General features: G+C 45.3%; 2 protein-coding genes across 2 annotated transcripts in view; both read left to right on the plus strand.

The window, feature by feature from the left end:
• The window catches only part of LOC310784985 (uncharacterized protein), a gene marked incomplete at its 3' end in the record, with an annotated part of 10,355 nt that extends 8,238 nt beyond the window's left edge, over positions 1–2,117 (plus strand). Inside the window, exon 4 of the mRNA XM_083645995.1 lies at positions 1,857–2,117. Coding sequence (XP_083502121.1) covers positions 1,857–2,117 — 261 coding nt within the window. The remainder of the gene's footprint in view (positions 1–1,856) is intronic.
• A 6,845-nt stretch (positions 2,118–8,962) lies between these two features.
• LOC310785795 (UPF0711 protein C18orf21 homolog) overlaps positions 8,963–21,237 on the plus strand; it is a 30,045-nt gene continuing 17,770 nt past the window's right edge. The window contains exons 1-3 of the mRNA XM_083646946.1: positions 8,963–9,208; positions 14,701–14,723; positions 16,027–16,238. Of these exons, the coding sequence (XP_083503072.1) occupies positions 9,114–9,208; positions 14,701–14,723; positions 16,027–16,238 (330 nt within the window). The 5' untranslated portion in view covers positions 8,963–9,113. The remainder of the gene's footprint in view (positions 9,209–14,700; positions 14,724–16,026; positions 16,239–21,237) is intronic.

The following is a 21,237-nucleotide window of genomic DNA, read 5'->3' on the forward strand; positions in this document are numbered from 1 at the left end:
AGCCTACAGGGAAATATACTTTTCAGGTGTCAAATTACACATGGCAGTTATTCATCAATCATCAGATCAGATCAGATCAGATCATGCATAATACATCACTATATGGGCTCTCTGTGCTTGACTAATAATGACAGTATAAAAGTGTGCACATGTATGCATACACTATAGGGTGTCGCGATTTCAATTCTAAAAAAAAAAAAAAATGAAATTAGTGTTCAATTTTGATCATCCCTCACCCTCTCCCATACTTTCCTCTCTCTATATCTGTCTAATCAAGCAGGATAAAAAAAAAAATCTAAAACAAAGAAAGAAAAAACACTTCAATGACAACACAGCGTATCTTACGAGCACGGAGAAACAGCAGTACTGGAAAATCCACCTGCTAGTGGTGTCAACCAGGGTTTAAGACCCGACTATAATATTTGATTCTTGATCTTTACAATTCAAGACTCGATAATCTAACAATGGCATAGCCATCTGTGCTGGGGGGGGGGGGGGGGGGGGGGGGGGAGGGGGGTAAATAATCGAATCGAATCGTGACCTTGAAATCGAAAGTCAAATCGAATCGTGGATTTGGAGAATCGTGACACCCTTAATACATTAGCATGAGGATTTGTGCCAATACTGGATACAAATATAATTAATTAGATGCATAGTATACCTGAGTTCCATTGAGCCAGGCAGCAAAAAAAAAAAACAGGTAGCTGTCTGTGCTTTGACTTAAGAGGGAGAAGAACAGTCTTGTCTGGCAGCCACCTTGGTGGTGAGGCTGTGAGCCGCAGCAGAGGGCTGACAAAACAAGCGAAATAATCTTTACACAAGTAGCTCCCAAAGAGACTCTGACAGCCTGGCTACAACTTCATCATAACATATCTCTTTGATGATGGCCTTGGGGATGCATCCGATCAATGAGGTGGAAATGTATGTAAACCCAAGGTTATAGATTTAGTATTTGTCAAAGACAGCGTAGGAGCTGTCTTTCAAGAATAATAATATGCCGGGGAAACTTAATCATACTCGTTTTACCTTGAACGCTGTGTACCGTACACATAAAAAGCAGTGCTTTTCAAGATGTGCTGCTTTTCATGCCGTCTTTTTGAACATTAACCCGCTGTCTTGTTATTATGAGAAGCGCCTGATGGAAGAGAGGAGACGCTATTCCTCTCCTCGTTATTCTCAAGGGACACACAAGCCTTTACAGAGTCCCTTCGCTGGTCCCTCTCCCTCGTCTCTTGGTGTCTTCTCAAAGAGCCACTGTTCTCTTGGGTTCTGGATGCCCGGGACCGTCCCGATTCAAACAAACACGGTTTGTGAGGCTCGCATCTTTGTTCTCCTCAACCTGATTATGCATGGCGGAGCGAAGGAGTCAGTACCAGCAGCTCTTCTTCCTAAAACGCGCACGCCAGCATGCACTCTCATTCACACACGCGCACACGCACACGCACACGCACACACACACACACACTTTAACATGCACTAGGAGCGTGACATCAGGGGAGATATCGCCTGAAACTGGACTTTGATGCTGAGATCTTTAAAGAAGCTGTGTTCTAGATTATTGGTGATAAACAGACTGTTCTGCAACACGGGGACGAATGGATGAGAATACTTCAAAAGGTCGAATAGCCAGATCCTCTCCTTCTGGGTTTCCACATCCTCCATCCTCCATGGAGCACTACTGTAGGCCCAGAAAGATTCTGCTGAAAGTGGTGCAGGAGAAAAGTAGTACCTTGTCCTGTACTTGCAGCCTTCACCACTACGAGAACTAATCTCCATGGAGGGAGGAATCCCTGACAGCGTTGAATATAAAATTATAATATTTATCTTGCAGCGTTTGTCTGCTGTGAACGAAGCAGAATGTGAGAGCTGCCGTCCTGGAAGTGCTGCGTGTGATAAGTCCAAGAGAAACAACCTTAAAGATGACCTCCAACCCGCGAGCAGACCAGATTCCTCAGAGCAAGTGTTGCTGTGACCTTGATGGTGCTCTGGCTCTGCATCCCTGCATGCAACTGTTGGCCCGCGGCATGATTCAGACGATGATTGTGATTCCGAGGATGATTGTGATAGATGCATCACAAGATCTGGGAGTGCTGGAGGAGCGCTCGCTCTGTAAATGATGCATTGAAAAAGATAAATGTTTTCCATTGCCAAGAAGCAGAGGTCTGGAACGCATGCACGCATACGAGGCATGGTCTCTCTCTCTCGCTCTCTCACACACACACACACACACACACACACACACACACACACACACACACACACACACACACACACACACACACACACACACACACACACACACACACACACACTCTTACATGGGGAGCGAGAGAGAGAGAGCATCTAAAGTGCAGATAATAGGCAATGTGTGTTTATTGAGTATGTTATTATCAGTGTGTACAGAATCATTCAGGATTAGCATAGCGGTGCACTAATTCTGTGTGACAAGATATTCACTGAGAGATCTTATTGCTATTTGCGATTAGTTAAAGTGGTTAATTACACTGCAGAATACAGAACTCTTACACTCAGCTAGGGCTGGGCGACAGGGTTGAAATCAATACGAATTTTTTCTCGATATATATATCACGTTATGGTTCATGTAGGCAAAATCACGTTAAATAATCAAACTGTTCATCTCATTGAACCGAATGGCAATGTTAGGTGTGATGTCAAACAAAACTGAAATATTCAAATAATATTTCTACCACACTCGCATTTGATAAGTTGTTAAGTAAAATTAGCTTGTCATCATCAATTTAAACCGCATAAATGTGTCACGATATTAATATCTTCATATCGTCACGACGATATGATTCCACTGAAAGGCGATAAACGATCATCTTGAATTGTCGCCGAGCGCTAAACTCAGCATTGTTGCAGCTATATGAGCTGAGGCCAGGCAGTGCTGTTGTAAAACAGCTTCAGATAACAACCGCAGACAGAAACATATCTGCTCTCCACATCAGTATGCAGGGGAAAACTGATTGGAGTGGACCTCAAGTTGTTATTGCTGCCTGAGCTGTGAGAAGTCATCGCAAGGATGAACGGTACTGCATCCACACACGCGCACGCGCACATACACGTGCGTGCGCAAGCACGCACGCACACACACACACACACACACACTCAGCTTTGTGCCATCTCTCCTGAGCGTTCTCAGCACTATTGGAGTTGGTGTTGCGTTTCAGTCAGAGTTGATAGCTGGCTGGCTCTATGGCCGCTGGGCTTGGCTTTTCTCCTGCAGCTGCTGACAGGACATTTCGGGACATCTCTCCTCATCTCTCCTCTCCTGTGAGGTCTTCCTCACGTTCCTCATGTGAAAGAGGAGTCCCGCTGGCACCCAACCTTTCTCTCCACAGCGCAGTGCAGACAGGTGTGGTCGGTCCTGTGTATAGCTCAATGACCCTATCAGGACTATTATAGACTACAGCATAGCAGTAATAAAGCACGGTTATGCATTCTATTTTAGGCCTATGCTGTAGCTAAAAGCCTACATTGAATATACGATGTTATTGTGTGGACTGTGGAGACAGATTGAATATACGATGTTATTGTGTGGACTGTGGAGACAGATTTCCTCCGTCTCCCAGGCAGGCTTCAAAGGCTCTGATGCAACAATAACGTCCGGTGGACTGTAGTTATATCTGACTGATGTTTTCTCTCCATAGGCTTCTGTGGCCATTTCAGTTCAAAGTATTCTACAAGTCTTTGTTCACTCAGGCTGCGTTACGGCAGAGATGAAGCCACGTTCATTTGCATCGTTCTTCAGTAAAGATCTCAGAAGCATTCATCAGTGGAAGGAGAAGCATGCACGGCAGCAGCCTATCTTTCCATCGCAGTCCCGCAGTCAAGATAGATGGAGATGTGGTGGCACTTTGAGCATATTAGGCTAACTGTCAACCTCTCTGTCTGTCTATCTCTCTCTGGGAATCATACGCTCATAGACGTGGTGGTAGTAAGAGAAAATCTGTTTATCCGCAGACTAACACTTGCGCCCAGCTGCACTGCGCTTGGTTATTTCCATCTTGTTTAGGGGCGCCTGCCTGACAGCGCGCTGATAAAGTGACGATTTACTCGCATACAAAGTGAGGAGCCATCCCTCACGCACACTTTAGCTTACTCCATCAGTTTCTGCACCCTCTCTATGCTGCCCCCGTGATTTAATATCTCTTCAGTCTGGTGGCAGCCAAACCCCCAGCCCCCTCCAGTCCCCCGTACAATACAACATCACACACACACACACACACACACACACACGCGCGCGTGCATGCACACGCACACGCACACACACACACACACACACACACGCGCGTGCACGCACACGCGCGTGCACGCACACACACACACACACACACACACACACACACACACACACACACACACACACACACACACACACAGAAGCAAAATGTACCCCTTACTCAAAATAACTAAATTATAACTAATCCAAAAGAACAAAACTGCAATCTGTATAGCAGATAAAACACTAAAATGTGTAGCAATCAATAAAATCACTGTAATCTCACTACCACAATCACACTATGTAATATTCCTTTATCCTATTTATAATATTTCTATTGTCCCAATAGAAAAATATTGCGTTATTATTATTATTATTATTATTATTATTATTATTATTATTATTATTATTATTATTATTATTATTATTATTATTACCACCATTGACCATTCAATGGATGGCGTCAGCAGCGGTGCGTGTAGGCTACACACTGTCTTCACATTTAGCCCAGGTAGAATAAAGACACAATTTGGCTTTAAATGTGACAGTGCTAGATGACTTGCATTGCCTTTGGCTATAATTGCTGCAGTCAAAGACAGTCGCTTACCGGTACTTTAGACAGTGTGGATACGCCGGGGGAAGATGCGTAAAACCGGTCGACGGTGCGCAGGCAGTCCTTGGACAGTCAGTGGAGTGGAGGAGAGGAGAGGCTCGGGAGCTCCACTATCCCTGGTGCGGTCTGAAATCCCGTGCCGTAACTTCTCTTCTGTCCTCTCACGTCTCTGCTCCGCCGGGTGTGTCTGACCGGGTTGCTTCTTTTGATATCCGCATCCCAGAGGCTCTCTGGCTGCGGATGTTGCTTTCAAATATCCAATTTCACACTGGAGCTCTCAGCGCCCAGCAGCGCTCCCTGTTGGACCCGATGCAATCATTTTACTGTACCCATGAGGACTTGTAGCGGAGCGATAGCCCTGCGTGTGTGTGTGTGTGTGTGTGTGTGTGTGTGTGTGTGTGTGTGTGTGTGTGTGTGTGTGTGTGTGTGTGTGTGTGTGTGTGTGTGTGTGTGTGTGTGTGTGTGTGTGTGTGTGTGTGTGTGTGTGTGTGTGTGTGTGTGTGTGTGTGTGTGCGCGTGCGTGCGTGTGTTAAAAAGCTGATTGGAAAGTCTACACTGAATCATTGGGTAACACTTCATAATACTGTAACACAAAAAATGGGTAGTTACTGAGGAACGAGTAAGGAACGAACCATTAGTTCATGAATAGTTAATGATTAGTTAATGAGTAGTTGATAGGTAGTTCCTTAATGGTAGTTACTTAAGAACTGACCATTAGTTACCATGTTAACGAACCAGTAAGTAATGATTACTTCCCTAATTTTTTTTTTTTAATATGTTTTCATTCACTAGTTCATTAATAGTTAATGGGTAGTTCCTTAAAGATCCTTAATGGTAGTTACTTAAGAACTGACCATTAGTTCCCATGGTAGTTACTAAAGAACTGACCATTAGTTACCATGTTAACGAACCAGTAAGTAATGATTACTTCCCTAAAATTTTTTTTTTTTATATTTCACTAGTTCATGAACAGGTAGTTCCTTAAGAACTGACTATTAGTTACCATGTTCGTGAGCATGACTCCACCAAATACTTACCAGTTGTTCATGAGTACTCATCGTTACTTCATGATTACCTTACCATTACTTACCATGTTAGTGCATCATTACTTCCTGCTTACTTTACCATTAGTTCCCATGTTTGTGCCCCCTCAAGTGAAGCAGTACATCTTACTGAGTAGTTACTAAGGAATACACCATTACTTCCTGCTTACTTTACCATTACTTAACATGTTTGTGCCCCCTCAAGTAAAGCAGTACATCTTCCTGAGTTGTTACTAAGGGATACACCATTACTTCCTGCTTACTTTACCATTAGTTCCCATGTTTGTGCCCCCTCAAGTGAAGCAGTACATCTTACTGAGTAGTTACTAAGGGATACACCATTACTTCCTGCTTACTTTACCATTAGTTCCCATGTTTGTGCCCCCTCAAGTGAAGCAGTACATCTTACTGAGTAGTTACTAAGGAATACACCATTACTTCCTGCTTACTTTACCATTAGTTCCCATGTTTGTGCCCCCTCAAGTGAAGCAGTACATCTTCCTGAGTTGTTCCTAAGGAATATACCATTACTTCCTGCTTACTTTACTAGTGAAGACGAATTTATTCAAGTATGCAAATTAAAAAAGTGTAGCTCCTCCCACTTTAGTAAAGTACCCTACCCCACTTAGGAGATCGAGGTACCCCACTAAAACCACGCCCCCGAGGCTCTACGACCTTCAGGGGCGGAGTTACCTTTTTTGGCTCCACCCACCCCCGCCGGAAGCCAGGGAAAGGGGGCGGAGCCTATTTTTTCACATTCGAACTCCTTGGGGGCGTGGCTACAGTTCTAGCCTACTTTGGTTAGGCCACGCCCACCGGAAGTGCGATATGTAAACCCTACCAAAAAAAGTGTTTTTTTTACTAAGTGTTTGAGCCAAGAACTAGTGAAATATTAAAAAAAAAAAATTTTAGGGTAGTAAAATGGGTAGTTACTGAGGAACGAGTAAGGAACGAACCATTAGTTCATGAATAGTTAATGATTAGTTAATGAGTAGTTGATAGGTAGTTCCTTAATGGTAGTTACTTAAGAACTGACCATTAGTTACTATGTTAACGAACCAGTAAGTAATGATTACTTCCCTAAAATTTTTTTTTTTTAATATTTCACTAGTTCTTGGCTCAAACACTTAGTAAAAAAAACACTTTTTTTGGTAGGGTTTACATATCGCACTTCCGGTGGGCGTGGCCTAACCAAAGTAGGCTAGAACTGTAGCCACGCCCCCAAGGAGTTCGAATGTGAAAAAATAGGCTCCGCCCCCTTTCCCTGGCTTCCGGCGGGGGTGGGTGGAGCCAAAAAAGGTAACTCCGCCCCTGAAGGTCGTAGAGCCTCGGGGGCGTGGTTTTAGTGGGGTACCTCGATCTCCTAAAGTGGGGTAGGGTACTTTACTAAAGTGGGAGGAGCTACACTTTTTTACCGTAATTTGCATACTTGAATAAATTCGTCTTCACTAGTAAAGTAAGCAGGAAGTAATGGTATATTCCTTAGGAACAACTCAGGAAGATGTACTGCTTCACTTGAGGGGGCACAAACATGGGAACTAATGGTAAAGTAAGCAGGAAGTAATGGTGTATTCCTTAGTAACTACTCAGTAAGATGTACTGCTTCACTTGAGGGGGCACAAACATGGGAACTAATGGTAAAGTAAGCAGGAAGTAATGGTGTATCCCTTAGTAACTACTCAGTAAGATGTACTGCTTCACTTGAGGGGGCACAAACATGGGAACTAATGGTAAAGTAAGCAGGAAGTAATGGTGTATCCCTTAGTAACAACTCAGGAAGATGTACTGCTTTACTTGAGGGGGCACAAACATGTTAAGTAATGGTAAAGTAAGCAGGAAGTAATGGTGTATTCCTTAGTAACTACTCAGTAAGATGTACTGCTTCACTTGAGGGGGCACAAACATGGGAACTAATGGTAAAGTAAGCAGGAAGTAATGATGCACTAACATGGTAAGTAATGGTAAGGTAATCATGAAGTAACGATGAGTACTCATGAACAACTGGTAAGTATTTGGTGGAGTCATGCTCACGAACATGGTAACTAATAGTCAGTTCTTAAGGAACTATCTGTTCATGAACTAGTGAAATATTTAAAAAAAAATTTTTAGGGAAGTAATCATTACTTACTGGTTCGTTAACATGGTAACTAATGGTCAGTTCTTTAGTAACTACCATGGGAACTAATGGTCAGTTCTTAAGTAACTACCATTAAGGATCTTTAAGGAACTACCCATTAACTATTAATGAACTAGTGAATGAAAACATATAAAAAAAAAAAAAATTAGGGAAGTAATCATTACTTACTGGTTCGTTAACATGGTAACTAATGGTCAGTTCTTAAGTAACTACCATTAAGGAACTACCTATCAACTACTCATTAACTAATCATTAACTATTCATGAACTAATGGTTCGTTCCTTACTCGTTCCTCAGTAACTACCCATTTTTTGTGTTACAGTATTATGAAGTGTTACCAATCATTGAATCACGAAGCCTACGGCGTTAAGAATGCTAATAAGCCACTTGTTTCGCCTAACATTAATCACTTTAATAGCGTCCAATGAGAAATAAGGTTGACAACAAACGACCTGGGGCTAGGATGTTCATAGCCGTACAATCCCGCGTTAGCTACACTTGTCATCTGAGCTGGTAGTCAAACATGCAGCCGAGCCATGCATAATTGTACGAGGATTAAATATGTACCTGAGTAGCATGACTGTTAATCAATGCCCATTTGGTAGCCTACTTGACCGGCTGGTTCCAATAGCTTGCTTCCTTCCGTCTTTTGAAAAGCCATCATTTAGCGTACATCAGATTTGCTTTCAATGTGACGCACAATGCGCTTTTCTTTTTGGAGGATAAACTACTACCAAGAGATTGGTCTCATCCGTCTCATCAGAACTACAGTCGCTCTACTTTACTCAGTTACCCATAATGCACCCGACGCAACGTCACAATCTTGCGACCCAACGTGTCGTGGATTTTTGAGCGTCGCGTGCTCCTGCTGCTCTCGCGTGTGTGGAAGAAGAAGGAAAACCGAGCAAATTGTAACGTTAGCTAACGTTAAGTAATCACATTTACTCACTCTTTGACTTCGGCCACTTCTGTGATGTGTATGAACGCTCTTCCAACCTCCGTGTTCACTTTCACTGGCCCGTTTTGACAGTTTTTGAAGACGTTTGGACGAGGAAGTGCAGCGGTGCTCGTTTTGACATGAAGACATATTATGACGAAAAATCTGTCAACTTTTTGTTAGACGCTTCCCTGCTGTATAAAGAAAGATGCCCGGAACTGTCCCGGTTCCTCATGTAAGACATTCTGTTTAAAACTAACTGCACTCATTTAATTTTCGTGAACGAGTGTTGGCTGTCTGCCCTATATTGTTGTAATGACAATCTGTCGACGCTAGGTGGGAGAACTTGACCAACGATATAGCTAGACGTTTGGCCGATATGGTGACAGCTGCCCGAGAAATTAATTGGGGCTATAGCTACTTTTTTATACGGGTTAGTCAGTATTATGCTGTATTATATTTATATTCCACGTCAGTGGTTCTCAAAGTATGGCTCAATGGCTTCCACGAGTCCTAGCAGTAGGGGTTCCAAATAGCACAGGGAACTGGGAACACAGTGGAAAGATGAGCACAGCTGGTAATATTGAACCACAGCTCGAATGGCAGAATGCTATACATAATTTGATCGGCTGCTCTCCACGGTGCCTCTCTCATCACGAGGCTGCACATTTCTGTGTCATGCTCATGTTTTCACTCCTTTTGTAAACCTGTGTTACCATCACAGCTGTGTTTGACAGATACTCCCTGGCTGATCCTCTGTCAGTTAGCCTTCATTCTTCGCGTCGAGGCAACTCTGTCAGTGTGCTCAGACAGCCAGAGGACAGCTCACACTCTTGGTTTATTATCGCTGCTCTGATTACTCAAAATTAATCCAATTTCAATTTGACTTGATGTGTCTCTACACAGAGGTCATGGTCATCAACACAGTATGTTTTTAAATGTGTTTGCCACCTTACTGTGAACATTGAATGATGCTGCTTATGGTGAGTCACTGATGAATATTTGTTTATGTACAGTGGGCTGCAGCAGCAGGCATGTTACTGTACATAATGGAGCGAGCAGTCAGTGTAGCACATGTGAGCCATTGTATAATGATTCAACTGTCTACAGATTAATTAACTTACAATTCAGCTTCACTGCCTTATGCAAAACGTGCAGAGCGAAACAGGAAAGCTTTTTGTTGGGGTTATGGCACAGTCCAAGCAAGTGCCAAATGAGAGCAGCACGGACAATACAGAACAGTGCAGGCATGGACGATCCCTCTGATCCTCTGGTCAGACGGAGATCTTGAAGGGCAGTAGCCTCCTCTCTCCTCTGCAACAGATATACAAAGGCCTATTCTGTATCTATATTTTCATTGCTTTTAGAATACAACACAATGGTTATTATTAATGCCAGATCCTCATTTGCCTCATCATTCACGGCTCAGTGCTTCAGTTCAGCTGCTTTTAGGGATTCGTTCCCGTTCTGTTCTGATGCTGTATTTCACACAGCAGTGAGTGCATGGTAATATTCTGGAAAGCTGAATGTAATTTTAGAGGAATCCTCTTAAGCCTTAGTGTGTTTGTGTATGTGCATAATGCCCATCCATGCATGCGTGGGCATTGATGTATTTTTTGTATGTACGCTTACATGCATGCTTACATTTTCAGTGTTTTTATTTCACCATATATGCATACTTACCTGCATCAAACGTGTGTATGTGTGCGGCGTGTGTGTGTGTGCACACACTGTGTGCGTGTGTGTGCGTGTGTGTGTGTGTGTGTGTGTGTGTGTGTGTGTGTGTGTGTGCGCACACACTGTGTGCGTGTGTGTCCGTGTGTGTAAAGGAGTCGTGCGGCTCCTGTTTGAGTTGGGCTCCTGCCACATCCCCAAAGCCTCTGGCTTATTCTCGCTCTCACCTGAGCCAGGGAATTTGTGGGCAGAATCATGAATGGAAATGAAAACACGGGTTTTTATGGTGAAACCCCAGACAGGGTCATTCTACGGATGTGTGTGCGCCCACTGCTACTACTTTATGACACTGATGTGTTCTCCAGATCCCCCGGCTATGGTGAGCTGGGATTATAGGGAACGTGTGGTGGACTGCATTTAGGCTAACGAAGGCCAGCTGTCCAGCAACATGTCAGGTCCACTGGCCACAAGACTGCTGTGTCCGCTGGCCACAGTACGTCCAAACGATGGCTGGTCTACTTTCAATGTACCTGGCACTTTGAGACAAAATTATCAACCGCAGCCAACATTTACATTTGGCTGGAAAGCTACTGTTATCTTCCCATCCTACCAGTTAGTCAGGCCTGTGAGAGACAGCATGCTGGACTAAATGGACAATCTTCATCCATGTAAGCCTACCCTAATACCGCCCCCGTCTGGCAGAGTCAGGTTAAGCCTACCCAGTCATTTTATAGGATTTTCCTGAGTTACACCAGTAATATCAAGCAAAGCTTCCAGGAAGGAAATTTATTTTACGAGTTAACGTTTAGATGCTAGTCAGGCAGACATACTATCAGTTAACCCGGGCAAAAATATCGTCAGCATCCCATGGCGTACATTGTCAGTGTGTGTGTGTGTGTGTGCGTGTCTTGTTTGATGATGTTTGTCAGTTTTGATGAGACACAACTGTCTCGCTCCGTCCTTCAGGGGGTTTCCAGTGTCCAGGCTGTCTCCAGTTAAGGTTTTGGTCCTGCGTCACTGGAGTGTTTGTTTCGTGGGACTGGGTACTGTGTGTCACTACTCATATACACCGCCCCACATATTTGTTGAAGATTATGTTACTGCCTTCTGCCCCTGTCTTCACCCTCTGGTAGGCTGATGATGACTGAATGTCCTCGTTTGAAAAAACAAACAAAATAGCGGCTCATGGCAGCTTCATTTCCCCCCCAAATAATATTGTATATTGATATGCTAGGGCTGGGAAATAAGTCGATGTTATTGTTTATTGGAATGATATCGTGATAAAGAATAATATCGTGTCAAACATTTCTGCTGTCTGAATTGATGATGATGACAAGCAAATTTACTCATGAAATGTGGTATGGTACGAATATTATTTGAATATTTCAGTTTTGTTTGACATCACACTGAACATTACCATTCAGTTCAATGAGATTAACATTATTGTGATTATTTAACGGGATTTGGCGTAAACAAACCATATTGTGAATGTGATATACTGTATATCGAGATCGAGAAAAATCCTTACGATTATCATGATATTGATTTCAACCATATCGCCCCCAGCCCTACGATATACATCTTCAAGAACCCATATTGGTCGAATCCTAGTTTGTGCATAAGTGTTTGTGGTCTTCCTTTGGTGTGTGTGTGAGCTTGTAGCTAAAGTGTGTTTGTTTGTGTACTGCGTGTGTGCTTTTTGTTTTGCTGGGAATGGAGTGTAGTCCATCATGTGCCTGGCTGCTCCATGTGTGTATTATTTGTGTCCTTGTGTGAGAAGTGACGTCAGCGCATTGGAACTCACGTTGTCAGACCAGTGAGCCTGTTTTCCCGTCAGTTCATTATCAGAGTTATGTGGCCCATGACAGAGGCTTAGCTCCCCCTGGTGACAACAAAACCCCAAGTCACTCTGATGTCCCTGACCCCATCCATTCATCTCATCCACCAACACCAGGCTAGCTGTCTCATTCATGTCTGCCAGACAAACACAGCCCAAATTCATCCTACAGTGGCAGGCAACACGCATTCAAATCATCTTTCCCCTCACCCCCCTTCCTTACCCACCACCCACCACCTTATCTCCTCTCCTCTCTCCCCACGTACCGACCCCTCTCAGCGGGAGCCAGCCTGCCTCTCCGCCCCGCAAAAGTGAGCCCTAGACTGGGGGGCGCCTGCTGACGTCTGTCCCTGTCACCTCCAGCTGATGGATGTAGCCCTCCCAATCTGTCATGCGAAGGTGACAGAGGGATAGAGTATGGAGAGTGTACACCGACGTTATCTACATGCACACACACGCGCGTGCGCACACACACACACACACACACACACACACACACACACACACACACACACACACACACACATCACACACATATCATGTATGCACTACACACTTAGCTGAGACAGGCCGTTGTGTCTGAAGCTCTGTGAGTTATTGGCATCAGTGGAGGTTCCTCACGATATGCCAATAGTCACAGTGTTTTCTGTGCTGCTGGCAGCAGTAACATGTTCAGTATTCGTGATGCTTTTGATTTGCTGGACTTTGCCTCCGCCAGCGTTTCTGTCTCTAATTACATTATGACACTGTAGTGTAGCAATACAATAATGTCCTCCCCCTCTCCTCATCCGTCTGTGTTGATGATAGCATCTCGCAGTTGTCAGCAAGGCTGTATGTAACACTCGTATCTTCAGTGCTCATCACCACAACCAAGTATGCACTTAAAGGTAGATGCATGACCAGCATGCTAATAAGATGACTACAGAAGAGGTCTTTGTGGTGTACTACAGCCTCTGAGGGTTGGCTGGCTCATCATCACGCGATGGGACGGAGTTTGTGGAAAACAGCTACAATTGCCAAGGACTTGGCTTCTCTATATTAGCTTTTCTATTCTACTACAAATGTAATTCCAGATTGTTTTTGTGAAACTTATCCTTTATTCATCCCCACGGGGAAATTCATCCTCTGCATTTGACCCATCCTCTACGAGGAACCTTCCTAGAACTAGGAGCAGTGGGCAGCCACAGCGCAGCGCCCGGGGACCAACTCCAGTACTTTTGCCATTGCCTTGGTCAGGGGCACTGACAGGACATTCATGTCTTTTGATGGTGGGGAGGAAACCCACACGGACACGGGGAGAACATGCAAACTCCACACAGAAAGGACCTGGGACGGACCGGGGGTTCGAACCCGGGACCTTCTTGCTGCGAGGCAACAGTGCTAACCACTGATCCACCGTAAAGCAAAGTGATGAAATGGATTTGTTTTGTGTGAACAGGATCCTTTGTTACTTTGTGCATCCAGCATCATCCAACCGCATCCTGCACCTGGCATGCTTGAGGGAGCAAGCAAGGCTAAAGGTTCAGCAAACCCAACCGCAGTTGCCAGTCACCACAGTAGCTGCCAGCAGGTCAACTCCAGATTGGAGTCAGCTCTCCTCTCTCTCTCTCTCCCTGACCTCTAACCCTGCCCCCCCCCCCCCCCCCCCCTCCCTGTCCCTGTCTACCACACGTGCCGCCTGACAACACATTTTCCCTCCATTGACTAAAGCCCGGGGCTAATTTTAGTGGGACTTTGCAGTGGCTTAGTGAGAGTGTTTGCCCAAACATCCCATGGCTAGCATTCCAAAATTAGAGGCAGCCTGGCAGACAGAGGCAGGTCTGTGGGGAGAGATGAGGCTATTGAGATGGTTTGGAGAGCTGCCCCATATTGTTTGGGAGAGTCGAGACCTATTTGTTTTTCCGGTTGGGTGTTTTCCACCACACATAATGGGAAAGGCCGTCTGTGACAACGTTTTTTCCAGACGTGTCTGCAGCCCACAGTTTACACAGGGATTAATTAAGTTAATTACCTCCACATTCCACCAATTGAATTAAATAGAAAACTACTGCGAAAATAGGCTAATTTGTTATTATAGTTCTACTGCATTATCAGCTCGTATTCGTGGTTGTAATGTTAAACCCTTACTACTGTCTTACTGAAATGAGAAGGTATCTTGACTGACCGATGTACAATTCAAAAAGGCTGATGATGTCCTCTGTCTTTTTCTTTCCTAGGCAGTGGCCTCTGAAGGTTGATGGTAAGTTAAGAGATCTGTGCATCTGATTATAGAATACGCCAAAAGAAAAAATCCTTTTTGGGGCCGTGACGACAGGAAGCGTTTAATTGAGATGCTAGCACCTTTCTAAAATGCATTCTCGATGGTAAGGACGTGCTAGGAGCGCTCTTCTTTCCAGCACCGCACCTGCCGTTTATGCCATCTTGACAGCTAGTGTTTTTGGGCGGAGCATTCTGGGCGCCTCAAGCAGAGAACAGTTCCAACTTTTGGAGAGGCACGCTGCTCATCAATGTCACTATTTTCGACAGTAAAACAAATCAGCGCTGTGTCTCTGTGTGCGTTGGGAGCGCTCTGGACATGAGTTCTGAAGCACTCTGACCTGAAGAAAACGCTTCCTGTCGACACAGCATTATGCTGTCATTTCTTTTTTCATCATCCTGATGTTTTCATCATCCTGTAATAATGACCACACAGAGCAGAATGCAGTAGGAAGTAGGAAGTAGGACCATGTCACACACGGTTGATAAACCTCACTAAACCTTCAGCTAAATGCATGGAGGCAGCCAGCTGTCTCTAGCAGACTGTCTGGTGGGATAAAACACACACACACACACACACGCACATGCACACGCACGCATACGCGCACACACGCACGCACGCACACACACACACACACACACACACACACACACACACACACACACACACACACACACACACACACACACACACTCTCTCATAGATACATGCCAGCCTAAAACCACATCAATAGGTAGTGGTGGCGGTAGTAAAGCTACTCAAGCTGTTCTCCAAATAACACAAAGACCGGTCCTTCCTAGAATAGCACAGTGTTTGTTCCGAGTCCAATTTGAGACAACTCCAGTTCTTGTCTCATTGACACAGTACAGAATGACGGAAAATGAAAATGGTCTTTGACATGGCCTTATAAGGTCATGGTCTCATAATGTCATCCAGACATTAAACGGAATGTTGCAAATTGAAGAAACAGAGGATGTATTGGAAGCACATTTGTCTACATGTGATGTTTAAGGTGAGCACACACCCCGAGGCAGAACCTGTATGTACTGTATGTGTTAAAATGATGTTGCCATTTCTTTTCCTTTTTGCATATTATTCTAGCATAGAGGGTCAACATAGCCCGTTCTCCCCCTCACACACATCCACCACCTTGTCTAACTGGCTATTGGCTATTTCATTGTTTGAAAGAAGCACGTTATCCTTTTTTTTTGCCCTCTCCTCTCCTCTCCTCTCCTCTCCTCTCCTCTCCTCTCCTCTCCTCTCCTCTCCTCTCCTCTCCTCTCAGCACCGCCACCCAAGCCGAAACAGCAGAAGACCTGGGTGTGTCCGTACTGTTATCAGTGGCTTCAGCCCGGCAACCACCGGATACGTCTGCGGCCCAAGCAGCGTCCGTCAGCGCGGGTGCAGAGTGTCCTGCGCAGGGAGGCCAGGGGCAGGCGACTCAGCCTGGTGCAGAAAGAGCTACTGCGCCGCTTCCGAATGTCCTCCTCATCACTGGTGAGACGCCAAAACACTGGCAGGCCAGACTAGTGCTGGATTGTATTCTGCTGCAATGCAGCATATGGCTCTTGCACAACAACTACAGCTGTATTTGCCTGAGTTGGTACCCCTACCTACAGTGGTTCTGCTCTGAGGTCTATGGCTATCTAAGGGGGTGATAACAAGGATGAGGGCCTTCAGCTGAACACCCCATGATCAACCCCCCATTTTAGCCAACATCTGTCCTGTTGAAGTGTCCTTGAGCAAGAGACTGATTAGCACCTCTTTATCCTCTTGACCTCCTTATAAGGAGGCAAGTGAAAGTGACTTTCCCTATGTCAGTGGGTCCCAAACTTTTTTTTTTTGCTCCAGTACCCCCCTTTCCCTGACTTTGGAATCCAAGTACCCCCTTTATCCAACTACATTTTGCTTAGAAAACGGCAAGAGAAAACTATAGCATGATGCAATGAAAGAAGGTGCTGATGATGCTAGGCTAAATCTCGTGCGCACCTCTCAGTGAATTGATATATAGGTTTGGAGGCCTTGTTGATATTGAGGTCTATGAAGTCGCATTCTGGTGGAAGTCGCATTCTGGAGGCAAGTGGCCTTCTTGCCTCAGAAAGCCTGGTGTCAATATGGCGCTCCACTGATCATTACCGCCTTTCCAGTGGTCCCATCAAACTCCACTATGTGAGAGTGCTAATGTGGCCGCTGCTTTGTCAACAGTCACGCAGCCCTCCACACCACTGTAACGGTCCTCTCCTCAGTCCTCTTAATGGACGGCACCAGCCAGGGACAACATGGAACACTTATTTTGGTCTCCGCCCACTCTACTGATAATAACACCATTTACATGAGGCGACTGGTGGCAATAGGGTCATTTTCTCCGTGCATCAGCAGTAAAACGGGGGGAGAAAACATTGACGAGCCCCTCCGTAATCTGACATCAGCTTAATGAAGAGCAACTCTACTGGAAGTGCCGCCGCCTCATTAAAAAGCGACTGAGTTCAGTGAGTGTGCAGGTATTCACCTCGCAACGCACTCTGAACCCCACTCTCAACTAGACTGCATATCAATTGACTCTGAGGGCAAAAAGAAAGAGCGCTCTAGAAGGGAGTGGGAGAAGTGGAGGAGAGAGAATGAGAGAGGCGGGTGAAACAGGAGAAGAGATGAGGTGATAGTGAGAGAGCGGGAGGAAGATGGATAAGGAAGGGTGAATAGGAGAGAGCAAAGGATGGATTGCAAGAGACAAAAAGTCCCCATCTCCTGTCTTAATTTAGTATGCAGGAGTGGCTGGCTGTGCACTCTCCTGTCCTCCTCCCATGGATGGACTGTGGTGAAGGTCAGATCCAGGGTTTGATAGCGATGTACTGTGGATCTCACAAAAATAGATCTGTTGTAGGGGTTTTACACATACAGTAAATTGGAATAGGAATTTTCAACAAAAATACACAGCGCTGTAATTGTAATACAGGGCTCCTGCAAAGTCAAGAAAATTGCTAATTATATTTCCCTGTTTTTAAACCTTTCTCCTGCTGTGCTCCCGATTGGTAATTTCTCCCATCATATGAAACTAGAAGACCCGGGGAATCGATTAGTACAAACCATGGCATACTAGTTTGTTGGGAAGGGGGCTAAATAATGCCCCAAAGTTAGGCTACATTTTGGCGAGGGGAAAAACTGGCATGGCCATTTTCAAAGGGGTCTCTTGAGCTCTCACCACAACAAGATATCAGAATGAAAATAGGATCTATTGCGACCCAAAGGAATGTTTTCCCACAAGGCAGCATCAATTGTCAGAACAATATTGGATCACATCACTGATGGAGCTTCGGCGGACCTGACAGATCTGATTTGGGGGTGGGGTTTAATGTTGGCAGGTATGCATTTGAGGGAATGAGGGAATAATAAACTAAATATGTCTTAATTTTTACATACAGTAGGCCCCCAGTGATGTCACTACCTACAGTTGGCCTTCTTGAAGTGACAGATGTAGCTAGCTAAAATAAGAGCTGGAATAGTTCAATCAAAAATGTACCTTGAACATAGATGCATCAACGTGGTTGTCATGGAGTAGTGGCGGAATTGGATGAGGAATCCTGCTAATAGGAGACTTTTTTTTAATCATCACTGACCCCTACACTATAGACCCTTTTCACGGGGGCCATTTTGTGTCAAAAAGGTGTATGCTTGCACCTGTGTTTACCCTGCCTTATTGACACAAAATGGCCCCCGTGAAAAGGGTCTATTGTTTTTCTCTTACAAATTGAAGAACTGCAGCGCATCATCCACTGTGCTGAAAAGGTGACCGGATGCAGCCTGCCATCCCTTCAGGACCTGCACACCGCCAGGACACTGAAGTGGTCTCGGAAAAATCATGGCCGACCCCTCCCACTCAGGCTATAAACTTTTTGTGGCACTCCCCCTTCGCAGAAGACTGAGGTCTTGCAGAAGCAGAACCTCTTGTCACAAGGACAGCTTCTTTTCAACTGCCATCCATCCGCCTCTTCAAGGAGACCTGAAAGCCCTCATGAATAAGGACTTTATCAGCCCCCCCAATCATACGTCATTGCACTGCATACTTGAACTAAGTCAAATCCCTCGTTTGTAATCTGATTACTTACTGCGGCTATAAAGTGAATCTTGAATCTTTTAGTAGGAAACCCACTCAAAAGGGCTATTGGAGACGCCCTGTACATTTGATACGTGCAGTGAATTATTGACCACAAAACTCTCCAAATAAGTCTGTCATCATAATTGATCATTCTTTGTGTTTAGGTATATTCCACCACACTTCATCTATCCACCTTATTTCTAGCTGCCATTTGATTGTTGCAGCTTGCACATTTCCTCGAAGGTGCAGAACCTCCCAGCAGTCGGAGTTTTAACGAGTCGTTAATAACGAGGAAATGGCAAAGCTACAACAATCAAGTCACGTTAAACCGGACCTTGTGCCCATAATTATTTTACAGCGGGGCATTCAAAAATAAGGTGGATAAAGTAACTTTAACCTGTGTAAACCTTACCCCATGCAACACCTTCAGTCAGACAGGCCTAGTCTGGACGAACAGGAACCCAGACATGACCGTTCACATCTCATGCTCATTTGTCAACAATGTTTGGGTTCAGAGAATGTTGACACATGTCCGTCATGCAACTTCCTCGAACCCAATACACCCTGAGCTGCTGAGCATGTCCCTCCGAGGTATTTTTACCCCTCTGTTTCTGGGCTCGCTCGCTTGTCATACTGGAGGTTGCGACAAATCAAGCCACGCACATGAGAGTCCATACATACACCCGTGCCTGCTGGAGGGGCGATAGGGCAGCGATAGCCTTAAAATGCAGGGTGGCTGAGCGGAGAGATAAGAGGAAGAATGCAGGCGGCTTCTTTCCTTCCCTCCCCGGGCTCTGTGTTTATGACCGTGGCACATCAACACCCGACCGGGCGACGTGCTCCGCACGAGAGCCTGGATGAAGAGATTAGCACTCTCCTCCTCTTAAAAGATACAACGCTGACTCTATAGTTAGGATGAAGGGAGAATGGACAGTAGGGGTAAAGGTTAACGCTGGTGTTTTTCTTAGGTTTGTGCCAATCGCTTAGGCCTGCCCCCCTATCCTTTACATGACTTTTGGTTTGCTCACAGTGACAGGGTTTTTCCTGCCTCAAAATGAGGTGGTACTAGAGCCCGTAGTTATGGGATGTTTGAGAACGTTAACGATTTTAGTGGGGGGAAATTAACCGATTACCGATAGACGGCCGAGAGTATTTTTATTATTATTTTTGGCTGAAAAATAGACGTTTTCTATGTGGATTGCGCATGGATACGACTATGCGAAGGTACTCCGAAAGGCTGCTTTAAACATAACGTTATCGGTGTAATGCAGCAATTACAAATGACAGAAATCCACCGAGTGCAACGCTTGTTAGAAAATAGTGTTTTCCATGAAGACACCTGTCAGAGTTTTGTCAAGAGGGGGAGGTGGCCGCCTCATACTAACCTGACTGCCAGTCGGGGGCGGTATTGTGTTCACAAGACACAACACAATACCGCCCCCGTCTGGCAGCGTCAGGTATGCCTCATACTTCTCTATGCAGGAAAAACCCTGTCACAGTCAAGCCCTTTTCCCACATGCGCTTTGTACCGCAAAATGACCGCAACGTGGTCTAATGACTGCATGTGGGAAAGGCGCCGTGCCGGTATAAGCGCGACCCCGTCGTCGCGGCCATTTCACCAGTTTTGAGCCAGTCAGAAGAGCGGTATGCCGCGATAGGCAGACAGGTGAGAAAGGGGTCCAGTCATTTTCCGCTATCAGTGCACACAGTAGACAGTCCAACACCAAATACACAGCTGATTGTTCGATATTCCCCTGGTGTTGCGTACCACCAAAGGACTATTGCCAGTCGCAAACGTGCTTCCAGTGGTCGCCACCGGGTGATCTTGCGTGTTAGTGCGGGTCGGACCAGACTCAGCATGTAGTCGAACGTACACCGGGACACGCGAAAATGACGCTTCCATTCCACGTCGTCAAAATTGTTCAGAGCATCTTCCCAAAATAAATTCCCTCCTGGTCTCTCTCGCTTCCAGACGGCTCTAGTCTCACGCAGCAGCACAGAGGTACATAACACTGTCATGATCTGTCCCCGGTTTAGTCTATCTTCATATTCTGCACGATGTTGAGCGGAGAAGACTGCGAACATGAATCTGTTTCTGTTCGCACGTATATCCCTTTCCATTTTCGCCTTAATTTGTCTGCGTCGCTGTCTACGTTTGAGGAAAAAGCGCGTCAGCAATATTATCAAAAGAGTGGACGCCGGCTCCATGTTTGTTTGTTGTTTTTTTCTGACTGGCCTCAGTGGCCTGCAGCACAGACCCCAGGCCACTCTCCCCCACCCCCCGCCACCCCACCCCCCAACATACCGGCTATTTGACGATAAGATTCCCACATGCGAACGCTGAGGTGTGAAGGGAAATTCAGGGAAATGTCCGATATTGACTTACAGGTAATTTTCCGGTAC

The sequence above is a fragment of the Poromitra crassiceps genome (assembly GCF_964638095.1).
Source record: "Poromitra crassiceps genome assembly, chromosome: 11".
Lineage (NCBI taxonomy): Eukaryota > Metazoa > Chordata > Actinopteri > Beryciformes > Melamphaidae > Poromitra > Poromitra crassiceps.